Here is a 24,431-nt window from a genome sequence, read left to right as displayed (position 1 = left end):
AGAGGGGGCCGAATTGGTTGACAATAAATAATTGATCACAGAAATGCTCATTCCTGGTTAAACTTTGCCGAAAGAGCTCTCTATTTAACTGAAACAATATACATGAAATAACATTTTTATAAAAAATGAGAGGGAGTAGATATGGGAGTAGTTTGCAAGAAAACAAGAGATTTCTAAAATAAGACAATAAAGATATAATTAACATACTTAATGAATATTTCCAACAGGTGTTTACATTAAAAGATGTTTATAACATGCCCCAGGCCCCCATGTTATAGCTCCAGGAGTACTGGGTAATTTTAGTCTTACTGAGGTTCTAGAGGGGCTACGACAGTGAAAAATGAATAAATCACTGCAGCCTGGTTGTATTTTCCCAGTCCTAGTTAAGGAAACAAGGAATGTTATTTGTAGATGCCTAGCCAGAATGTTTTTACCCTCACTTACTGTAGAATGGGAGTAGTACTCACGGGACTGGAAAATTGCAAAAGTAACACCAATCCCAAAACAGGACGACGGAACTGAACCAGGAAACACCAGACCAGTCAGTTATTGATTGATTGATCAATTGGAAGAATACTTAGAAAACAAACGAATTTTAAGAAACAGTCATCATGGATTTAGTAAGAAAAGGTCTTGTTTAACTTGCTAGAGTTCTTTGAACATTAGATAGGTCTGCATTGTGTATTAGCATAGTCTTTCAGGTACTAGAATCACAGAAGTTTAATGAATCCCCTGGGTCCAATTGTACCTTACTAACTGTATTTGAGGAAATGAGATGTGGTTCAGAAGTCCTCCGACAGTCGCTCAGGACAAAGTAAGAACCCACAGAGCGGAAAACTGCTAATGTAGCACCCGTCCAGAAGAAGGGTATAACAATCGGCAAAGTGATTACAGACCGATAAGTTCGATTTCTGTTTTATGTAATGTAATGGAAACAATTCTTAGAACTAAGCTAGAGGACCACGTACTGTATATAGAAAGAGGTGTCAGAATGAAAAGTGAAACACGAACCAGAGGGCACAAGTGGAAGCTAAGTGATAGGAGAACAGGAGACACTTCTTTGCCCAAAAGGTTGTGGTGGTGTAGAAGAAGCCAAGAAGCTTTGTTGTTAATGCAGTATTCAAGCTGAATGAGATCCTTGGATCAATTAGATGCTAACAACCAAATAGGGTCAATGGGGCAAATGAGCTTCTCTTACTTGTAACCTTTCTTGTAACGTGCTTACATATCAATAGACTATAATGAATAATTTTAACTTTTTGCCATGAGACCTTTTATATTGTAAAAGGTTTGCAAGTATTATTTCCTCTCATTCAAGTCATTTGTAGGATTTAAATCAGTGTTCTGTCATGATAAGTTTCGTCTTAGATTTCTCTTGCACTCATTATTTTTTGTTTGGTCTCGTTCGATAAATAAGTGATTGCTTATGCTAAATGTGAGATGTATCCTATTAATTAACCATTTGTTAATCATCCAGTTCTTATCCTCCTCCTCATAATTAGTTATCCATTTGCATACACAAACTGTACCTCAAAATATATTGGGGTGAGGGACCAGAAAGTCCTGATTAGTTATTAGCTTGCACGTTCCCATTGTACAATTCAGACATGGGTATATACATTTAATGTAATTCTGAAAAAAAAAACATAAAAAAACAATAAATAGAAATAGACAGTGTAGCATCACTGCTCCTTAAGAATTGTGGTCTCGTCGAAACCAACACAAGATTATTTTTCCACACACTAATTACGCATTAAAAGTCAGTGATCAAACCTTGATCCATTGGTCGGGTCAGTGACGTACTGTATTGCGTGGTGGTAAGGACTCAATGTTAATGTTGGGCCATAATGATTCATATTGTAAGTCATATGCAGCAGCATTGTCTACAAGAAGAATTTTCAAATATTAGACTTTGCTTTTCATAATTTTTTTTTTCATTTCTGGTTCAATCCATGTACCACCTATGCTGCTGGCTTTCGGTGCCTTGAGAAAGGATGTTAATGCGGGGTAGTTGTACGTCATGTTCCTTGATTTATCAATGTAAGAGCAAAAAGCAACATCCAGCTGGGCGTCCTGGGACCACCTGTATATTCCACACATCTGTTTGTGATGTAGATGTAGGTGCTTGTGTACAGATCTGACATCTCTTCTTTCTGGATACTAACCCCTTAATCTAAGGCCACACTCTGAATCTCTGTTTTATGTTTTGAAATTCAGATCTCATTGTCAGGAATGAAAAGAGAAAAAAAAAAACGTCTCCAAACTTTTTTTATTTACCACAGGTTTTGAATAATATTCTGGAAACTACAGCTGAAATGTGTGTTGTATTTTTAACTCTCGCTAGAAATATCAAAAGATAGACGTTTTTTGGTTTCAACTTTTTATTTGAATTTTCCTTGCTTAATCGTTGAGATTGAGTTAAAGGTTTCAATTTTGTTGTCTTTTGTTTTTCATAATTTGCATTAAACTGGTTTTTGGCCTTTTGCTTTGTGGGTCACACAGTCAGTGAAAGTCAGCTCTTTCTTTCCTTGTTCAGTAATGTATTGCACCATTCCTCATGGTATTGCACACCAGGAGGTACCTCATGGTGACCTTGTAATGTGAAAGTATCACATTTTTGGATATCTCTCTTTGTCTTTACTTATTGTACTGATATTTGACACTTGTGTGTCACAGGTTTTCATCCCACTATAGAATATTAACTTGCAAGGTGGGATTTGGAGGCAACATGGTCTCACTGTTTCTGAGCTCCTGACAATATGAGGAATCTAAATTGTGTGAGGCCCAGAAACCTCTCGTTTGGAAGATTCAAGTTGCATCTGCCTCGATCCTGGTAAACTACTGTGCAAAGTAAATGTGGTGCTGAAAGATCTTGGAAGAAGAATGCATTTTTCTGTATTTCCCTTAAGTCCCTAAAGCAGAATATTAAAGTAAATTTAATCATTGTCAGATCTCTGTGATATTGCACTTTCTTCAGTGAGTCCTGTCCCTCAGTTTCAGGAGCAAATGAAAGCCATAATGTATAGCAGGACAGAAATAAGTTTAAAAAAAAAAAATAAAAAAATAAAAACATACAGAACCTTTGCTGTTTAACCTGTTGTGAAATATTTCTGAGATTTGTCAACGTAATGTGTTATGTTTGCATCAAAAACATGTGGCAACGGAAATCTGTTTTGCCTTGTGACAAAATTGGGGAATGTTTTTCTTTCCTGTGCATTCTTCCGTTCACCTCTTGGTTTTCTAACCGCTTGATGCAGTACAAGGTTATGGTGGATGCCAAAGCTTAATCTGGCAAGCAAGGAGGGATACTCCCTGCACTGGACATCAGTCGATCTCAGAGCACACACTGACACACACACGCACACACCAGTGCAATTTCTTAACAGAAGCCAATTAACCTACCAGTATGTCTTTGGACTGTGGGAGAAAACCCACATGATCAACGGGTGAACATACAAACTCCACCCCAGGAATTGAGCCCCGGACCCAAAGGGCCCCAGTAATGCTAATCACAATACCACTTCACTGCCCTTTTCTGGTGCACAGGGTTCCCACGGTCATGGAGATCCTGGAAAAGTTATGGAAAATGAAATTTCATTTTCCAGACCTGGAAAAGTTTTGAAAAATGATCAAATACCCATTAAGTTTTGGAAAAGTGATGGATTTTTTTTTTGGTATTGACCCCAAATTATCATGGCTGTATCATGTAATTTTGTTCATAAGTTAGCAAACTTTTAAAAAGAGGCTGTGGCGTTGCCATTGCTACCATTACACATTATAGTGTCGCGTCTGACCCTCTCGCGGAAATTTTATAGTGAGCCATAAGCTAGCCTAGCGCCCATGTCAAAATGCCGGGTATATGTGTTTTCACTGACCTCTGGTAAGCAGATGAAAAATACAAGTTATGGCTCCTAAAAGATGAAGACCCAGGACGTTCGAGATGTAAATTATGCAGGAAAAGAAGTTATGAAAAAGTCAGGGAAAAATTTTGGAATTATGTTGGTAAAAATGAGTGTGAACTTATAAACTTAATTTGCATTATCTAATTCAAGGGTCCCTTGGTTCTGGAGAGCCTCAGTTCAGGTTTTGTAAGTCACCATTAAATCACCAATTATTAAAAGACATATAACAATTTCTCTGTGATCAATTAAGCAGGTGATCGGTTAAATTCATTTAGGTTCCAACATTTAATTATTTGTCAGTACTGAATGATCAGAGGTCTCTTAAATGAACACATGGCTCACAATCAATAATGTACAAGTGTTCCATTTAGAAACAGGATGCAACAGTTCTAAATATACACAGATATAATAAGTATCTAAATGTCGAGTCACTGTTCTTAGTCCACTCAGTCTGTTATCTGTTCTTCAACAGCTTCAAACAAAGTGTGGACACTCAGGGGCTTGAGCCTACAACCGTCTGATAAGGAGCTCCAAGGCATAGCCTGTGCTCCATGCATAAGTGATTCCAAGAAGGACAGAAAGACGTGTAGAGTCCAAAATGTGAAACCTTGGCTCCCTATAGAGGGTCAATAAAGAAAAATGTCTTGAATCTCTAATAATAAAGCAGTTCTGTTTTAATAAGAAGGGTCAAGTGTCTTTAGACTACAGAGTCTGCTATAGGTATGTTATAAATATAAAGTGAGTCTTTGAGTTGGAATGCAGCTGAATGACAATGTAATGTACAGTAATCAGCTGAAGTTTAAAATTAAATTTTAATTTAACAGGGAATCAATCCGGGGAAGCTTGAAATCAGGAGTTTTATACCTACAGGGATGACCGTTTGTCAATACTGAAGCAGCACAATCCTATATAAAGTGTGCTATATCTATTTATTGTTTTAAGATACAGTTCATTAAGGTGCCATGCCATGCAAAAACTAATCAAACCGTTACAACATTTTGTTTCTTAAAAAACGTTTGCACTCATGATACTTGGAAGTGGCCAATTATGGTTTAATAATAAAAAACAAAAAGAAGTAAATTGATAATATGGAAGAGGAATGGAAACTTCATGATTGCGTAAGTTTTGAAACCGTTTGGTGTGGAAAATTTAAAGGAATTTCAGAGGACAAAATTACGAGCCACACGATTAGATGAGCAGCCTCAGCTGGTGTGCAGTACTAGGGCTTCACATCTGAGTTGCTTTGAAAGTGGTTTCTTTCAGAACAACTCAAGAATAAAGATGTATAACAGCGCAGACCAGGAAAGGGATATAAATATATTTCAGAGACCTTTAATGTCTCATATTAAAGTCATGGTGAAGTCAAACCTTAAGAAGTGGAAATCCCTCAGACACTGCGCAGATCAGGCTGTCCCTTCAAACTATAAAGCAGGGAGTAAACTGGTTAGAGATGCAACTGTGACGCCAATGGCGACTTTGAAAGTGTTAAACAGTTCAGTGGCTAAAATGGCAGAAAATACTTAACAGTATCCCAGACACTTCACAGAGAGAAGTGAAAAAAAACATCTCAAATTCCCATAGGATTTGTAGCAAAGCACCTACAGTATATACTGTAATACTGCAAACGTGAAAAAAGATCTTATGCTCAAACGAGACAAAATTTTGAACTTTTTGGTCAAAATACAAAGCATTATTTGTGGTGCAAACACGACACAGAGCATCACTCACATCCTCTGTCAAGCATGGTGGTGGCAGCATTATGTCATAGTTCTGCTTCTCATCAACGGGGACTGGGAAGCTTGTCAAGACTGATGGGAACATAGATATAGCAAAGTACTGGCAAACCTTAGAGGAAACCCTGCTTCAGACCTTAAACTGGATCAAAAATCACCTCTCAACAGAACAATGATCCAATGGCCAAAGCTAAAGTAGAGTCGCTGAAGAATATGAAAGTGAAAGTCCTTGAGTAGGCCTGACTTAACTTGAATCCTAGAGGAAATCTTTGGAAAGAAATCTTGAGTAAATCAGAAAAATGGGCAGTCAGTGTGTGAAGTTGGTAGAGACTTACCGAAAAGGAACTGTGGCTTTAAGTGCTGCTAAAGATGCTTATACCGAATGTTGAGTTCACAAGCCTGAATACTGATTTCTCAACATACAGTATTTGTTTTTTTTCTAACACTTATTAATGTAACTTATCTTACCCACAGAAGTCTTCAGTTCAATCATTCATGTTTTGAATAAAATATTAAGATTAATGATATATGTATCATGCATATATGCATCATTTCACAAAATGGGCCAGGTTTAGGAAGTGTCTGAATTCTTTCAAAGATTTAATGCGGTGTGGTGTGTAGAATTTCAGCAAATACATTTAAATACAACAATAAATTACCTATGAGAACATTATATGCTTAATAACACAAGAACATTTGAGGTAATTCCTCTGTGTTATACATGATTTGGTTCTGAAATTGCATAACTATGACCGATTTCAACTCACAAAATATTCAGTTGTTGCTATTGCTGTCAGCCGGAATATATTAACTCCTACAGTAAGTACTATATCTGCAGCTTGGGACTGTGATGCTTAGGATTACTTATAAATGACATCTTTTTTCAGTGCAGGTGCAAATAATTATGTTGCTTTCACAATTTATGTTAAAGAATGAGATAGTATAATAGATATAAATGCATCCAGAAGATGACACCAAATGTTGCTATTTTTTAATCTAAAATGTTGGTGCACTGGTCCATAGGCATAGGCAGATAGGATCACTGTGACCCTTTTGAATAATATTAGGGAGTAATTTTGCCTTAATTATTATTCATGCAAATCTAATATATCATACTATATAACAGATTCAGAAAGCTTCATGCTTTCTGAATCTCCTTACAGTATTTCCAACTTACTTCTTACTTCCAAGTCTCCTGGATGGGAAAGTTCCTTAGTTGAACACAGGCTGCTTGCAATACTACACATAAACTGTGAAAGGGCTACTGATGATTTGTTTGTAAAAATGCAAGCAATCAAATCATCTTTGTTTTCCTGAAAAGAGAAAAAGATGGTTCATTTTATTCTGTGATTTGCCATGACATTACAGACAACAGTTTTTACTAATGTATTTTTGCCAGGTGTAAAACCGCACTAAGAGATCTATTAAAAATCAACAGCTGTCAAATGCTATTAGCAGAAGGTTATAAGAAGTCCATTTTATTTGTTGACAAACCACAATAAAAACTGCAAATCAGAAAGCTGCTTTTCTCATGTCAAATAAGTTAATTATTAATCTTGAACTGAAGAATCTTAAAATATGCTACATAAACACTTTTGAATGCTTCTTGTACTGTACTCAAAAAGTATTTTGTATTTAACCAGTTTAAGGTATTTTAACGTATTTATGTAAACATTTTGATTATTGTTTTAAATATTGTTTTCCATTTAATAAACACAAAAACGACAGCTATGCTAGTAAGTATTTTCCCCTTTTAAATTTCCCTTTCCCCCTTTAAAGTATATAGACTCTAGTTGGTTTAATATGCTGGCACTGTTTTTCCTAAAGAAACTCTGAGAGAGAAAAAGGTTTCAGAGTCCTTACAGCTGTTGGCACCTATTGTTAACTGTATCTGTTTAGCTTTTCTTCTCAGTTAAATTAAATCCACATGACAAAAAATGTATTCCATTTTTTCTTCTTCCCCCTACAGGCGTCTTGCAGGAAATGACTTGATGCACATCCCTAAGGGGGCATTTTCTGGCCTTTTCAATCTTAAAGTGCTGTAAGTAAACCATGCATTGTTTAATACATACAGCATTTCCCATTTACATTGAGAGCCTCGTTGGGGGAAAGCAGGGACATTTCGACTGAGGGATTTTCACGATGAAAAGGTGTTCTTTGGGGGCTGTCAGCTGCCAGAAGCCTTGGACTAAAATCAAGACATTGTTAAATTGTATCACCACAGCCATTTGTGATGTTATATGTATAGTAATGGCCAGATTTGTGAAAAATATCACTTTCCGAATGTTTTCAATTAGAAAACCAAACTAAACGAGCACCGAAAGGAATGTGCAAGGATATTTTAAATGTACAAATACAGTATACTGAAACTCACTAAAAGGGAGATTCAAAGTAAGCATTAAATGGTATAAAGTTAAGATTTGGTTTCGACATAATTTTGCCATGTGTAAAAAAATTGCATAAAACACACCTTCAAATGTCGCATTCCTTACGTGTGCATTAGAGTTAGGCATGTTTGATTTATACGGTGTGCTCACTATCATTACTTTGAACATGAGTTAGAGAGACATTGCACTAAGGTCAAAGGGATGTTCCTGCATTTAACCTGTAAAGTATGATTATCCATGCTGCCTTGGTGCTGCTCGATTTTGATGTTCTCATCTCTCCATTTCCTCACACAGGCCTCTCATGGGATTCACATGCTGCAATACAGTAGACCACTCACATTGATTTTAAGTTAAAGCAAGAAATCACCATTGACATGGACAGTATAGAGCAGATGTCTGCATCCCTGGTCTTGGAGAGCCACAGTCCCACAGCCTTAAGTGGGCAATGAGCATCTAGAAAGCATGCTAATCTCTCCTAATTACTGTAGGCAGTTGATTGAGTCATTCAGAGCTCAAGTAGAATGAACAGCAGAAGGCAATGTGGCTCTGCAGTACCAGTGGTACAGTTTCCTGGTTTAACAAGAGCTTATTTGTATTGAATGATTAAGGAGTCAACACAATGCAATTGTAATGCTTTGCAAATCCCCCCTGAAAAGTCTCCACATATTGTTACTGTATGAGCTTGCAATCATGTCAATTTCAAATAGTATTTAGAATCTTTGTGATCTAAATTTACCACTAACTGATAAAGGCAAAAACACAGGTGTTATGTAAACAAACCAGACTTTCAAATTAATCATTAAAATATTATAAATATTCCACCCCTTTGCTATGAGATCATGTGCAAATTAATAGTTTTATTATTAAAGTTAGTGTAGGGCAGCATTGTGACGTAGTGATTAACACTAAAATTGCAGCACTGGAGCTCTGGGTTCCTGGGGTGGAGTTTACGTGTTTTCTCTCAGACCCCTCCAGGTACTCTGGTGTACTCCCACAGTGCAAAGACATACTGGTAGGTTTTTTGGCTTTTAGGAAAATTGGGCCTGGTGTGAGTGTGTGCCTGTCTGTGTGTATGTGTGCTTTGTGATGGACTGGTGTCCTGTCCTGGGTGTATACTGCCTTGCTCCCATTGCTTGCTGGGATTGATTAAGTGGCTAGAAAATGGATGAAAGGAGTAAAAGCATTTGTCTCTATGACTTCCTCAGATGAATATTGAATTTCAAGTCAACCAAGACCAAGGAGCATTCAAAATTATTTTGCTTTCATTAATGTTTCCCTATTTTATTTTCCTGCTGCCGCAAACACAATGACATCTCTTTGTTACAGAGTGAGTTTTTTCAGATTTCTCCGGCATACACATGCTCTGATAAAATCAGATGAGACATTATAGAAGAACCAATCTTCATTATAAAAAACCTTTTACCAGTATCCAGGGAGTTGTGTTCCAAGCTGATGCACATTCAGTTGTTCAGCCTGGCAATGTTGAGTTATGATGTTAACTTTGCAGGCATGCTGGATACTGGCAGCTCTGAGTCATCCAATGACTGTAATCGGCCTTATGGGTCTTTTGTGAAGCAGGATTGTGTTAGCAGCTGTAGTTGTTTTTTTGTGGAAGTGATCCCTCAGGTGGTCTCTCCTAGGTGATTACACACAGTTGAACTAGTAGGGGTCAGTGAAGGGTGCTCCTGTCAGTCGCTTGCACTGCTGGAGTCTGGTGATGGGATATGAATGAACCCTGAATGTCCGAGCAACTTCATATTGTGATGTTCTTGCTCACAACATTCCCAGAGTGCATGTCTTGTTTCACTAAGCCTTGACAATGTTGCAGTGTCTTGCAACTGCTTGGCGTCAGTATTATAATCAAGACGAAACATAATTTTTTTTTTATTGTGTTACTATGCATGTGATTAACGCAGATTCTCTTGGTGGTTCAAGGCCCAATATAGGCTTTTTTAAATTAATTTGTTTATTTTTCTTTTAAAGCAAACATTTATACTTCTAAATCAGCTTGATCAGTTTGTTATTATAGTACCATAGTATTGTTTTGTATTAAACATAATGTAAAACAATCACTTTAGTGCACATATTTAACATATTTTGTAAATGCTGTAGATTGCATAGTAAGTTTTCATTACGAAAGCTTTCTGCCCCGATTTCTGTTGCATGTTTGAGTTGAGTACTATTACCGGTATTTAACACTAAATATTTTGTGAAGCACTCCACAAACTTGATTGTTGAATGCCTCATGCAGTATTTATATTTGTCCTCTACTGGGCTAGTGTCAGGGTTTTCAGATCGTGACTAGGTTTCACTATACTTTATATTCTAAGCAAACTTAACTTTATGTTTTGAAGTGTTAATTGAGTTCTGAATAAATTAAGGAAATTGAAAGGAATCTAGTCTTATGCATAGACCTATACTGTACGTTACCCTCTCTCTGCTAAATGTCTTAGTTATAAATTAATCGTTTACCTTGCAACTGCAGATTATAATAATTTATAATACCGAATAAGATACATGTGTCTGTGTCTATAGGAGAAGATGATCTAAGACATTCTATACTTGATATGGAAGGCAGGACCTGAGAATGTGCAAAACCTTAACTGACTTAGTCTTAGGACCTTTCTGCACTGTTTGACTGTATTCAGCTCCTACTGTTGGAAACTGCCTTTTACCTATTGTGTAAGTAAAAACATCTTCTGAGTAAATTGCAAAAGTTCCTTTTAAGCAATTTGTCAGTTTAATTAAGACCTCAGTTAGATGTGGGACTGTATATGCTCTCGGCTGGAATGAAAACCAGCAGGTCTGTAGACTTCCAGGACTGAGTATGTAGTCAGACCTTTATATTGATGCTTGAAATTCCTCGTGCAGTCAACCAACACTTGTTCATGAAGACTGCTCCGGGGCTGCATCATTTGAATTGCCTGTGGTTCAATGTTCTCACACTTTAAAAATTTGAAGAAGGTATCAGACTATTTAATATTTGGATGCCCTGTAGCTTATATGCAGTTAATGTTTTCATTGAGAATGTACTCATGGCATAGTCAGCTGGTGAGGCAGAGTCTCAGACTTCTCCAATAAGGGTGTGACTTATCTCAGTTAAGTCTACCTAAGGCATTTTTATGTGAAAAAAATGAGTGTTTTTTTTATAAATTACATGTGCTAAGAAAGGTGCCATAAGCTATAAAAATAATTTAGACCAACAGAAAATGTTAAATGTGTTGTATGAAAGAGAAATTTACTACTAATAACCTAATTTTATTTTATTTATTTATTATTTTATTTTATTAAATAAGCAGGTGCTAAGTCTAGAGCTGTGTCCTAGGTGATGGAAATGAAGACAAATTGCAGTCTTAAAACAATAATAAAGTTAAACATTTGTTCCTGCCATAGAGAACGTCTCCTGAGAGATTCAGTACATTACTGCCAGAACTACAAATCTTCAATAATGCTTTTTTTCTTTTTCTTATTTTATGGGTGTACTGTAGCTAACAACATGAGTAAAAGTTTTATATTGCCTTTTAGAATTTATATTCCATTAAGCATGGAATAAAACACAAATGATTACAACTTGCTTAATTACAATAAATTTCCATTGTAAAGCAACAAGTAAAGGTTTATTCCATGCTGAAAAGAGAAGAAAGAAAACACAACGTTTCAGCACCCAAAGAAGGCTCCACAGCTGAAACGTTGTGTTTCTTTTCTTTTCTTTTGAACATAGAATAAACCTTTACTTGTTCCTTTTCAGCTTACGCATGCTGACGGAGCTACTTGAACAATTTCCATCTTAGTCTTCTGTTTCATATTTGGGCATCATACAGTCACTTTTCAAATTGAAGAACATCCATCACCAGCTTAATTAGATACATTAAATATAAACACTTAAATTTGTGTCTAAATTCCTATAATGGAAATGCTTAATCTAGTGAAAGAATTTACTATCTAGTCAGTGTCATTCATTACTAAAGGCTACTGACATGACATTAATTTTAATCAGAGCTTAATTCTGCTTCGTTCAACAAACAGAAATGTGAACTCACGTTTGTTTTGGAATAATTCATGCATATCATGTTTGATTTTATGTGCCTCTTTGGTTTTCATAGCTTCAGTGGTAGAATTAGTTAACCATGGCTCTCCGTGTGTTTCTGCATTTTCCTTCTTGTTTGCTTGCTCATCATCTGACATTTTACCGTGTGTGCGTTGCAGAATGCCGGCTCCTTTTCAGATGTTGTTTTGCTCCATCCCCCTACTTTTTCATCATCTTCTTATCTGATCTGGATTCCCTTTTCATTCTTCGCTAATGCAGTCCACATGTGATGCATGCTCCACTGAGGAAGAAGGGTCAGTTGTCAGTGAATTTCCTCTCTTCGTTTGGTTTTGTGACATTGTCTTTTTGTGCCTTTTCACCCCTTTAGACATGTCGCAGAAAGCACGCTTTCAGGCCGCTTAATGAAACAGAACAGGGCTCTGCCTGGCTCCTATCCAACTCGTGTCACTGGGCCTTACCTGACAGGGATCAGTAAGGCTCTGGTGGCCTGAGTTTTAAGATGACACATAGACAAAACTCCAGCGACTTCCTATAGGTCAAACATGTGCATCAGAATTAAAATCAAGCTCTAAATGCAATTTGTCGACAAGACTTCAGAAGCCCAATTTCCCCCATTAAAGAATATAATAATTTGTAAAAGATGAGACAGCAAAGGAGTCCTCAATTAACTCTGCTTCCACCTTTTTTTTCCCAGAAAGATTTTAAAGCAATATTAAAGCCAGAGTAATTATTATTTATAACATTATATAAACTTTTGGAAAAACTCCATTGGCATCAATGTGAATTCAAAACCAATGTGAGCTTCCAGCTCCTTTGTCTTTGAAAAGCCACTTGAAGAATCATCATTACTATTTATTTTTCTTGTAAAACTTGCTTCAGAATTGATCTTATAAGTCTTGAGATACCGGCCAGTATTGCACTAATCATTTGTATACAGTATGGCTCTGTACTTCTACCTCCAACCTCTTGTACTTATTTTCATTTCTACTGTATATGCATGAGACATTTGTCTTAGTATTTTAATTTTCTTTTAATTAGTGTGTGAATGGCTTTTCATATATTGACAAAACTTCCAATAACAGCAAAGCAAAGAATTCCAGCTGCCTTCAATTACCTTTTGCACACATGATATGGCAATTCAGTTACTTTACCAGTATCTGCATTACTTATACAAATGTTTTAAGGATAAGGATAAAATCAGAACTGCAATCCGCCAATCAGAATTCTCACCCAGAATAGTTTCCACTAGTAGAAAATAGAATCCTTAGGAAATAAAGCCACCATTAGTTACAGAACTTTATTTTCTTGTGAATGGTGAGCAGGTCAATATAATTGCGTAAGGCCCAGAATACATTTTAAAAGTCACCCAACAATCGTAACCTGTCAATAACATTTTGTTTGTCCTCTTGCTTCTTTCGGATGGGATCCTATCATCATGAACTAGTGGGATGATTACGTAGATGTATGTCAACATGTTCACCAGCAACATTGAGACAGGATAGCATTTCTCAGTGTATCCCTATGAAAACAGAGCCATATGGTCACCTTAAGAAGGGTGGTAATTTGCAGTTAGCTGGTGGGCTGATTATTTGATTTAATCCAGGTCTAAATCTGGTTGTCAATTTTAAATCATGTGTGTTTTGGATCAGCTCCCTGGGCTACCTTCAAATACAGCAGTGCTACACCACCTGTTTATTCAGGGCTGCATGAAAATCACACTACATTTCTAAACTAAACTTGCAGGAAGGTACTGTAGGGTAAACTAGAATCAGAGCAGAAAATTGGCACTAGTAAGGTTTTATTAAAGCCTTCTTCAGAATGACCTACTAACATTGTTGAGAACTTTGGTTATTTTAAAAAACTTCTTAAACAGTTTGTCAAGGCGCCTACATGTTTTAATGAAAGAAACCTCTTTCATATCAAGGCTGACATGTAATCAATTACAGTCCTACACTAATATAGTTCAATACGCAAATACACGTGATAAGACTAAAGCCTTGTTTTAATTTATCACCCCTTATAGTGAAACATCTGGAACTCTCATAAAAGTAAATAAAAACCTGTTTGTGACGTACAAAACAAATGTTAAAGAAAGTCCGCTTTATAAAAGTAAATTTCCTGTGAAAGTGGTCTTTTTTTATTGTGACTATGCAGCCACTGGAACGTTGAACAATATTTCAGCACCATGTAATTTTTCTTATGAAGAGAGAGTGTCTGTGGTGTGGTCTGGCACGGCTTCTGTCCACATCCAGGGTTTTTTTCATTACTTTTGACAACTGCAGAGGTCGCTTACCATGGATAAGCAAAAAAAGAACACAGGGGTTGAGCAAAACTTGTCCATTTTGTTCTGTGTGTGATAAAGGATGTGGGGTCTGCCTCATTCATTAATCATGCAACTGCTTTGAAACAAAGCTGTTTTTGAGCAAAACTGTCGTGTTATGTATCAGTAATGCTTTTTATTATTACCGAATGCATAACAAAAATAGCAGCTATTTTACTCCCTCAGAATCAGAAATGTGTTTTTTATAACAACATGGCATTTTTAAGGTCCTACCTGTCACTTCATTGAACTTTGTTTCCTGTCAAACACAATTGGCACCTGGATTGGTTTAGACCAGGAATCTCCAACCCACACAGTTGCAATCCAGTAAGTTTTATTGGGGCCTCTAAATCACTCATGGTTCATAATCAATTAAGCAAGTATGTTGTGCAATTAAGAGAACTCATGTCTGTGAGTGCTGGATATTCTTATTCCAAATGATCTATAATTTTATAACAAATGACAGGAAAGTGATCACAAGTAATTTTTTTCCAATCCATTAGAAATGAGTGATATATTAGTTACCTATAAATCTCCACGATCAGTCTTGAGAAAGACTGGATGGATCACACTGATAAGTTCAAAACCTGATATTTTCATCTCCGTCTGTCCATCAAATTGGGTTAATAAAATGATTGCAAGTAGAATAGTAATGGCTGAAATAATACAGTTGATTAGAAAAAACTGACTGGGGGCTTGAATCTGTGGGCTATCCCTGCTACAATGTGGAGTATGACCACATTGCACAACTAACCACCACTGTCACACTCAGGTTATACTGTGCCAGCTATCACAATTAGTTTCATTTGCCCTGTTTTGTTGAGTGTGTTATGCTTAAAGATTAAAATGACACACATCTGGCCGGTCCTGCTTGTACTGAATTTCCCTGTTAAGTGTCTGAAAGAGCAGTGGGTCATTGGCAAGTTGCGCATTTTGGGTACCTAAGCACAGCAGGTGGTCTGTCAAATCTCATTATGACCTCTACTGTAAGGAATGTAACTCTCTGACCTGTAGATTCTCAAGGCCTTACTGATAAACAGCTCATTGGTGTAAGAATGTAACTCAGAAAACTGGAAACGTGGAGTACTAGACTCTAGAAGAGTAGCTTTAGTTTTACTAACACAAAGTTGTAGTTTTATATATCACAAATTATTTAAAGATTTTTGCTACACTGATGGTTTGTGTGTTGATGGAATGGCCATTATGACCACAAAAGTATTTTATCTTATTCAGTACAATTTATGTTTAGTAATGCATTTAAGGCACTTTATGAAGAAACATGACGGTTGAACAAAAATTGCTTTTCAGAGGTAATGCATTACTTAATGTATTATTACAAATCTAACTGTACATGCACTTCATAATTGATTTAACTGATGACTTTTGTATACATTTAATTTATTGTTTATGTTGTTTAAAAGCTTTCTCCTCACTTGCTCCTTTATGGAAGTAATCCTTTACACAGAGATTCCCCAATTCTGATTAGTATGTTTCTAATTGATTATTAAGTTTACATGCTATTAATTCTTTTTAACAACCAGTTCTGATTAAATATGAGTTTACGTTTTATTCACAACACTACAATTATCCTCCTTTCATTTATACAATGTTCTTATTTTGTGTCAAATCAGAAAAAAGGGTTAAGGTACTGAAATTGCCTAAAATGTCCTCTTTTGCTGAAAGAACTATTTTAAAAATATACAGAAGGCATTCTCTTAGGGGGCATGAAATCTTAGCAATCTTTCTGTGTGTTTTTGAAACACCTTTTACTGTAATTCCCGTATAGTTAAATTAGTACCATGCACTTGTACTGAAAAACTGAATAGTTCTCAGGAGTCAATGATATTTTCTTGACTTGGTGTATCAGAAGCATAAAACATCTGGGTTTCCACAGCCAAAATATTTTAGTAACAAGTGGTAATTATTACTATATTACTATGATAAAACTATTCTTGGGATGTCATCGTGCATGGGTGTGGTACAAAAGATGAGGGACTAGAGTGGCATTAGCTCTTTTTAGTGAAGCCTTAAGTATAATGTGAAAAATGCACAGTGATTAATGTTTTTGAACTCTGCTTAAGAGGAAAAGTTAAGACTTGTGCAGAATTTTTTAAGTACTATCATTTAAAGCAAAACATTTTTATAAGATGTACTTGTAACAATACTGCCAAGAAACTAAAACAGGGATGAGATGCAATGTTAAGGTCATGCTGAGAATGATGAGGTCATATTGCGACTGATGTGAATACATAGAATTCCACTTATATCTTCTTACTTCAATATTTAAGCCTATTTATGTTTAAGGACACCCTGAAATAACATCAACAAACTGACACTTTTGTCAGTTAATATGCTGTTCATACTGAAAAATGAAAAGAACCGAAGTGCTTGTTAGTGGTATCAAACATGCCCTACCTTGTCCTTCTGGCATAATCTCAGACTTCAACTAGAGAGTCTTAAAACAATAATACTGAATAAACACTGACAGTGAGACAAAATCTTGTGCCAAAAGATCAACATATTCTGACAGGCTGCACACAGTGACAAGAGGAATGAAGTGAATATCTTTTACACAGAAACAAGCAATGGGTTCGCTTGTTGCTTAACCCTAGTGATAAAACATTGAGATCTGCTTCTAGCTATACAGTTTTTTAAAGCTCATTATTTCAGGAAAAGTGTTTCGGCAACTTAGAGCCTAGAGTGGAAAGATAGATGCGGAAAAACAGCAAGACAGACCTCCTCCCGTCCACCTCCAGGTAGGACCCCTGTCCTGTGTGCACACAAGCAATTAAATTAAAGACAATTAAAGACACCAGTTAAGCGACTGTAACCGACATGTCTTTGGAAGGAGGGAATAAACTGGAACATCTAATAAACTGGAACAAACTGGGAATAAACAGCGTACGTCTTCCTGGAACAAATCCAGGAAGACGTACGCTCACCACACAGAAGGATCCCCATTCTGTAATCCCAGAACCCAGGACCCAGGAGCTACAGGAATACAATATAAATTAATTTATGTAGATGAAATAGACTAACAATTTTGAACTTAGCCGGAGATGTCTTTCAAGTTGTATATTTTATTTCCCTGAACATTAGGTACTTACATCAGATATTTCATTTATTAATAGTTTTTCATTGAAACATTTTTAAAGCAAACAGCAGCATTTAAAAAATACACAGGGCACTGGGACGCAGGTCATCACAATGGTGTTTGCTGTTTATTTAAGTACCTAGCTCCTTTGCGTTTAAAATTTTATGGTAGGAATGATGTCTTAATTTGCAGTTCATGTCTCATCATATTTAATACTCATGCAGGAATTAAAAGGCACAACAAATGCCATTAATTCCAGTGCTCATCTGTAGCGTTTCGGGCAGCACGGTGGCACAGTGGTAAGCAAGGGCCCTGGAGTCAGTTCCAAGGGTGGACTTTTGTATGTTCTCCTCACGTTTAGGTGAGTTTCCTCCAGGTGCTCAGGTTTCTTCCCACAATCCAAAATGATACTGGAAGGTTAACTGGCTTCTGGGGAAACCGGCCCTGGTGTGAGCATGTCCCATGTTTGTGTCTGTGCGCGCAATTCATGGTGTGCCGTCCGGGGTGTACCCAGCCTTGCACCCATTGCTTGTTGAGTGATGTTCAGTAGTATTGTGTCCCAGCAGCAGATCCCACTGCACAGCAGATCAGCAAGAAATTGCTTTACAAACTGAATTAAGGTACAATGTTGAGTAGGCTCCATTTTTCCAGCCCAAGTGGGAACATAGCCAAGGTGCAAACTATGTTCTTATTAAGAACTTATTCTGATTAATAGTGCTGTTGCAGTTTTAACAATCAAGCATTCAGATCACTATACTGGGGCTATTAGTTCAGAAATTTAGGTTCAGAGGGAAGAGTCTTACCTACTGATCCACCAACACCACCTATAGCAACAACAATGTTTCCCTGGAGCTCTTTTATTGCAGTACTGATCAGGCCTAGCCTTGCTTTGTCTTCTGAGACCTGAGAAGATCAGGCTATAAGGTGGTAAGCCTGCTGTCTTCATTTGCTAGAGTGCACATAATACTAAGTTTAAGGTTTAAAGGTTTAAGGTTTAAGGTTTAAAGCAGTTGTTGGGATCTGAGCTTCAGTTCGGATGGGAGTTAGGGGAAGGCCATCAATTAGGGTAAAACTCTAGGATAAGGGTATAGGTTATTAATACTGATTGGTTATAAAAACATTTACTGTATGTTGTTATAAAATGTTATGCCTCAAGAAGCCTAATTCAAAGGAAGATTTACCCAGTTTCTTTTTTCTCTTTTCATTCTGTGATATCTTAGTCTGGATAGTGAATTAAGAAATAAATGGGAAGACAAATGTAGTGCCACCAGGTTTTTTTGTAAAAAAAAAACAACAATTCTTTTCAGTATTTGCAAAAAGATCCTGAGCATCTCTTTTTGGTCTCTTCTTTCCCCTTTTTGTAGAATGTTGCAGAACAACCAGCTGAGGCAGGTCCCCAGCGAAGCACTTCAGAACCTGCGAAACCTTCAGTCTCTGTGAGTATCGAAGCTGGCACCGTTGAAATCAAAGAAGTGGCCCTTTCAGCTCTCTTCACAATAGGAATGAACAGGCTGACTGTCAGTATCTCATCTTATAAAAGGAATCGCTGAGAACCAGGAGGCTATCAGTCTGGTTTCAGCGCCCATTCTTTGTCGTTTACCGGTCGAACTCTGCTAAAAGTGGCTCTGCCTTTTAATTATCATATGAAACGAGGGATAGAGACTGGGGAAAGGGGGAGCTGGAAATGAGTCCAAATGAAGCTTTGCCCAAAAGAAAGCTTACCTTTGATCATTAGAGAAAAGAAGGAGGGAGAGATAAGGAAGCTCAATACAGATTGCCTTTCAGGGTAGTCAAGCTGGAATCCATCCTTTCTTTTTTTTTAAACACATACAAAATATCTCAGTAAGATCACATTATTCCATAAGCATTCTGTCCTAAGACAGGTCAAGCAAACAGACTGGCCATTGTTGCGGCCTCAAATTTGGATGCATGTTGTACAGGGTTTCCTCAATAACATGACAGCTTCTCTTCTGGTGCCTTTGTTGCTTAAATGCTACCCTCTGAATAAGGCTGGAGCAGTACAAAGCCCCAGGGTTATGTTGTCAAAGTAAGTGAGTGGTGTTCAGTAACCATTAATATCCCGAGCAACACTGGTCAATAGAGAACGGGGAACAGCTGTACAATGGAAAGACAGGTACAGTGAGGGCTACTGTAAGGATACATAATAGGTGTTGTGAGTCTAAGAGATCCTGCTCATTGTGATCTTCCAAAAGTATTAGATTCCTCTCAAAACAAAATCAGAAGTAAATTTTTTTATAGTTCACTTCTGGCTCCTTTAGCACTGTGGCTCTCTTTGTTGTTTAAAATTATATAAAACAGTTTGACACAATTACAAATTGCTCTGTTACTTTTTTTTTAAGTCTGCACATAGTGTTTTCCAAAGGAGGTAACAATTGCTGGCACTAACTGTACTGTATGGAGAGGAAAATATTTGTGAAGTTGAACAACATCAGCTGAATGCTAGACTGGAAGTACTATTTTGTAAAAGCTGGCTGGGAAAAATTTGAATGCACATGTAAAGAGATGAAAGCCTGACCAAAGTGACTAGCTGTATCAGCTAGCGCGTCATTGTGCTTTTTTGATGGGATTTCGAAATCATTAAGTTAGTAATAGAGTCTTAAATGGGTTTAAGGAATTCCTTTGAGTGAAAGTGGGAACAGTTTTTCAAGATGGGAATTCTTTAGGTGTAATTTTCCATCCCAGCTTTCTCACTGGGTGTGTCTCTGGCCACCAGGTAACTCTTTGTTGGTTAGTGCTGTCAACTGTAATGTGAGAGGAAAAACAATTAGAAAAAAAATGGTTACTAGATTGCTATCATATAGCCAGCAGAGACTGTATATTCTTCTAAAGTAGAGCTGGTTGTATTTACAAATTACCATTTGCTCATCTGATGAAGTATTGTCAAACCCAGAACCACTGATTCTTGACTGTGTATAATTAATCAATTTTTAAAAGGATAAAGTGATTTTTCCACCTAGTTATAATTTACTTAAGTGATTATTTTAAAAATAATTTTGCAGTGATATCACTTTTCATTTCCTTTCTCTGAAATGTGTTGTCAATTTGAAGTTCTTACAATTATTATTTCTAATTTTCATTATTGTGTTATTTCCCTTTGCGGCTGTGTGAGAGCTTTGTAACATTTATAGGCATAACAAAAACAAAAACTCTTACGATGTATAGATTTTCCAAAATAAGTCATAATTATTACAAAAATGTCACCCAAATGTTCGTCTTAGTGTTAAAAAGACATCATAATCCCATGTCTGACTGTGGTTCATGACTGATAGGGTTGAGCTCACCTACCACACACAGGCAAACCACACACTCTGTCTTTGACTCTTTATTAGGGTCTCATTGCTTAATTAAGCTTCCTGAAACATACCCCAACTCTCCATGCATTTTGTTCATAAATGCTATTTTCTTGTCAGAACTTCAGTCATGGAAATGTTTAATATGTCTGTTGAAGGCATGGCGAATCAATAGTTAGGATAAACAGTGATCATCAATGTTTATATATACCATGCAAAAGTTCACACGTTAGACCGGAGATTTGTGCTCACCAGCAAACAAACTAGATGTCTTTCTGCCAGAAACCTATGTCAGAAAACTATGTCCCTAAAGCAAATGTCAACACAAGAAATTAAGGAAATTACTACCATGCAGCTGAAGAATGCACAGACCTCCCTGCTAGAAGATGTCTCTTCTGGGAAAAAAGAAGGTAGAGAAAACTATATCTGTGCAAAGGAAAATGAGAACTCTCAGTTCAGCTTTTCGTTCTTTTACTCCCAATTGGCAGGTCATTTCAGTAAGCACAGTTCCCTGTTTACCAATTAGTACTGGGCCATATCATTTTCAGAATACAGTAGGTACACACAGTGTATTAAGTCCACAACCTTACATTCCTCGGGGGAAAGTTTGTGGACAGTTTGTGTTGTGGAAGACAAACTGCTTTGTGAGATTGCAGGGGTCAAACAGTGTATATAGGAAAAGGGCTTACTGGGCCACTTTCAGAAAGATTGGTCAAGGTCAGACCACATGTGTTGAAAGTAGTGTTATGTTGTGTACTTGAACAGAAACTAAGAAAGTGCTAGCATTCTATAATGATGTTTATAAGTGAAACTTTAATAGATACTAAAAACAGTGAAATAAAACATTTGTAGATACTGTAAACAGTAATATTCCTACTAACTAAAACTAAGAGTAGAGATGTTACCCCAGTGTCCTGGCCAAATTTCCCCCGGTCTTTACCAATCATGGCCTCCTAATAATCCCCATCTCTGAATTGGCTTCATCACTCTGTTCTCCTCCCCACTGATAACTGATGTGTGGTGAGCGTTCTGGTGTACTATGCCTGCTGTTTCATCATTCAGGTGGATGCTGCACATTGGTGTTGGTGGAGGGGAGTCCCCATTCCCTGTGCTTTGAATGGAATGTTCAGAAAAGCACCATATAAGTGCCATGAATTATTATTAATTATTCATCCTAACCTAACCTCTTCAGTACTGTATATGTATGGATGCCTCATTGACATTGTATCGAACCTGAAATGGAGTTTGTAATGAACTTTCAGGAGGGATGACAATAACCAAGTTCACTCAGACTCAGCTGTCAGTAATTAGCAATCACTCCTGATGTCATTTCCTCTCCTAAAACACTATAAATACCGTACGTGATCCTCTTCTCTCCCTTGCATACATCTTTTGCATCCCACCTCCACCTGCAGCTGCCCCGTGGTCACTCCTCACTCTGCATGGGGGTCCTGTCCTACTCGTCTGTGGTCAGGAGGTCAGCCCTCAGCCAAGCAGGTTAAACAAGATTTTCACTAAACACTCCATAATCCTTTCACAACACTTTATTCTTGGGTGTTGTTATTCCTGATGAATTAAAAATTAAAAAAATTGGAGACCAATATCATACCTGTTAGACCTCCAGTTATACAACCTAGTATAAAGAGTGACCAAAATAATTGCAGTGAAAGAGGTTTCTGTGAATATCACAGTGCAAAACTGACCTATTTGCTGTACACACAAAAAAGATTAAAAGAGAATAATGCATATTGAAGTTTTAAACCTTGTAGGGAGGTACACTGATGTTGAATGGCCTAGAACTGTATTAGCTCTGGAGGAGTCATCTGTGATAACAGATGCAGAAAAGGGAAACTGAGCAATTCTGGGGTTATAATACAGCTGTGGTGAAAGGCATAGTTGTCCCATTTTTTTTAATATGGAAATATAAAATATATGGAATGCAGTCTGTTTTATTGCTTTATTCTGTCCTGATTTGGAACGGGGGTTATAAATCTTTCAAAGCAGTCCAGGTTATAAGGCAGGACCAATTGGTTAAGACAGTAATTTCAGAAGTTATGTCTCCCAAAGTCTTTCCTAGCCCTTTTTATAGTATCTTTTTATGAAGTGCCCTTTTCATTATATTCTTTGCAAATATTGGTTTTGCATTTCTGTCCACAGAAAAGATTTTATTTTGGCCTTATTCTCTATTATTTTTGTTTCCCCCACTACATTGTGATAAGTCTTATCGGACAGTACAGTATGTTAATTTATGCATGAATTCCTGGAGATTTCTCTTTTTCGTTGCTTATTCATACCTGTCACATACATTTGCCTTTGTTACTTTCGGTGAAAGACAGATAAGTAATACTTAATCTCCTTATAAAGAGTTCAGCAATATTTTACTACTTTAATTAAAAATCTGTTGTTGCTCCTCTTGGTATCTTGATGTTTTGTTTATTGTGGTCCATGCTTAAGTTTAAAGCTACCTACAGTACACCTAAAGGAAATTTCAACTAATAAACATTATTTATTGAGCTGTCGTTTGGTATTGTTCATAATTTAAAAGCCCATACTGTATCGCTAAAACAAAAAAGCAGATATTAAAAAATGAATACAGCATTCCAGCTAATTAATTCATATTTCACTTAAAACAACCAAAAACAGCAAATTCCATGAGGCAGGCTTGAAATAAAACTGCACTTTTTTCATTATTATGTTTAGCATGCATGTAACCTTGAGATAGTTTGTCTTAACCATATCCTGTTAAAATAGTTTGTTGAAAGAACCTTGTATTTTTTGTGAAGGGAGCAAACAGTTTTAAATCCTTCTTTGTCAGTTCTCTCTTAGTTTGTCATCCTTGAAAGCAGATTAGACAGTGAATTTCAAAATCCTGTTTTTACATTCTAAATGAAGGCAGGTATTAAATCAAAGGGTAAATGGATTTTTGGAGAGAACAAAGCTTGCTGTATCCTACAGTACCATGTTGTTGTTCTGACATTTTATTCTTCCCCTTTATTCTGAGGAATAGACCTCAGCATTTTATTTACTCATTTTTAAGTCAATGTAAAAAAAGAGTATTTCAGCCATGTGTGCCTTATTATTATACAAGATTTATTTTGTTCCTGTGTTTCTAATTTAAATTGGAAACCCCGAAATCTTAGGTCGTTTGCATACACTGTATACATTTGCTGGTTATTTTCACCTTTGTGGAAGTATTTGGAAGTCATTCCAATAGTTGAACGCTCCTATCAAACTATGAAGTAGAAGTTAAAATGATTCATTGAAGTAAGGTATCTCTGAAATAGGATGTTATTCCAAAATTAACCGAGCTAGTTAGTAAACCTAGCTATACTGTACATTTGTTCCTTCTTCCGTATATATGACTAACTGAAAAAAGGCTATTTGTATTATATTTCCATGTTCATTTCCCAGACGCTTGGACGCCAATCATATCTACAGTGTGCCACACAACTGCTTTGATGGCTTGGTGGGTCTGAGACACCTGTGGCTGGATGACAACTCCCTGACAGAGGTCCCCATAGAGGCTCTGAGCAGCTTATCGACCCTGCAGGCTATGACATTAGCCCTGAATGAAATCACACACATCCCCGACCTTGCATTTGCAAACCTTTCCAGCCTGGTTGTCTTGTAAGTATG

The 24,431-nt window shown here is 36.8% G+C and overlaps 1 protein-coding gene across 2 annotated transcripts in view; it reads left to right on the top strand.

Annotated features, from left to right (window-relative positions):
• The window catches only part of LOC102694225 (leucine-rich repeat-containing G-protein coupled receptor 5), a 95,459-nt gene that overhangs the window by 39,751 nt on the left and 31,277 nt on the right, over positions 1-24,431 (top strand). For both annotated transcript variants that reach the window (XR_011190065.1, XM_006633587.3), the window contains exons 3-5: positions 7,605-7,676; positions 18,849-18,920; positions 24,207-24,422. Coding sequence is in view for 1 of the 2 variants with exons in the window: in XM_006633587.3 (XP_006633650.2) it covers positions 7,605-7,676; positions 18,849-18,920; positions 24,207-24,422 (360 nt within the window). In the remaining variant the exon portion in view is untranslated. The remainder of the gene's footprint in view (positions 1-7,604; positions 7,677-18,848; positions 18,921-24,206; positions 24,423-24,431) is intronic.

The sequence above is a fragment of the Lepisosteus oculatus genome, chromosome 7, assembly GCF_040954835.1.
Source record: "Lepisosteus oculatus isolate fLepOcu1 chromosome 7, fLepOcu1.hap2, whole genome shotgun sequence".
NCBI classification, from domain to species: Eukaryota; Metazoa; Chordata; class Actinopteri; order Semionotiformes; family Lepisosteidae; genus Lepisosteus; species Lepisosteus oculatus.
Note: the sequence above shows the minus strand (reverse complement) of the source record. Positions and strands in the feature narration are given on the sequence as shown.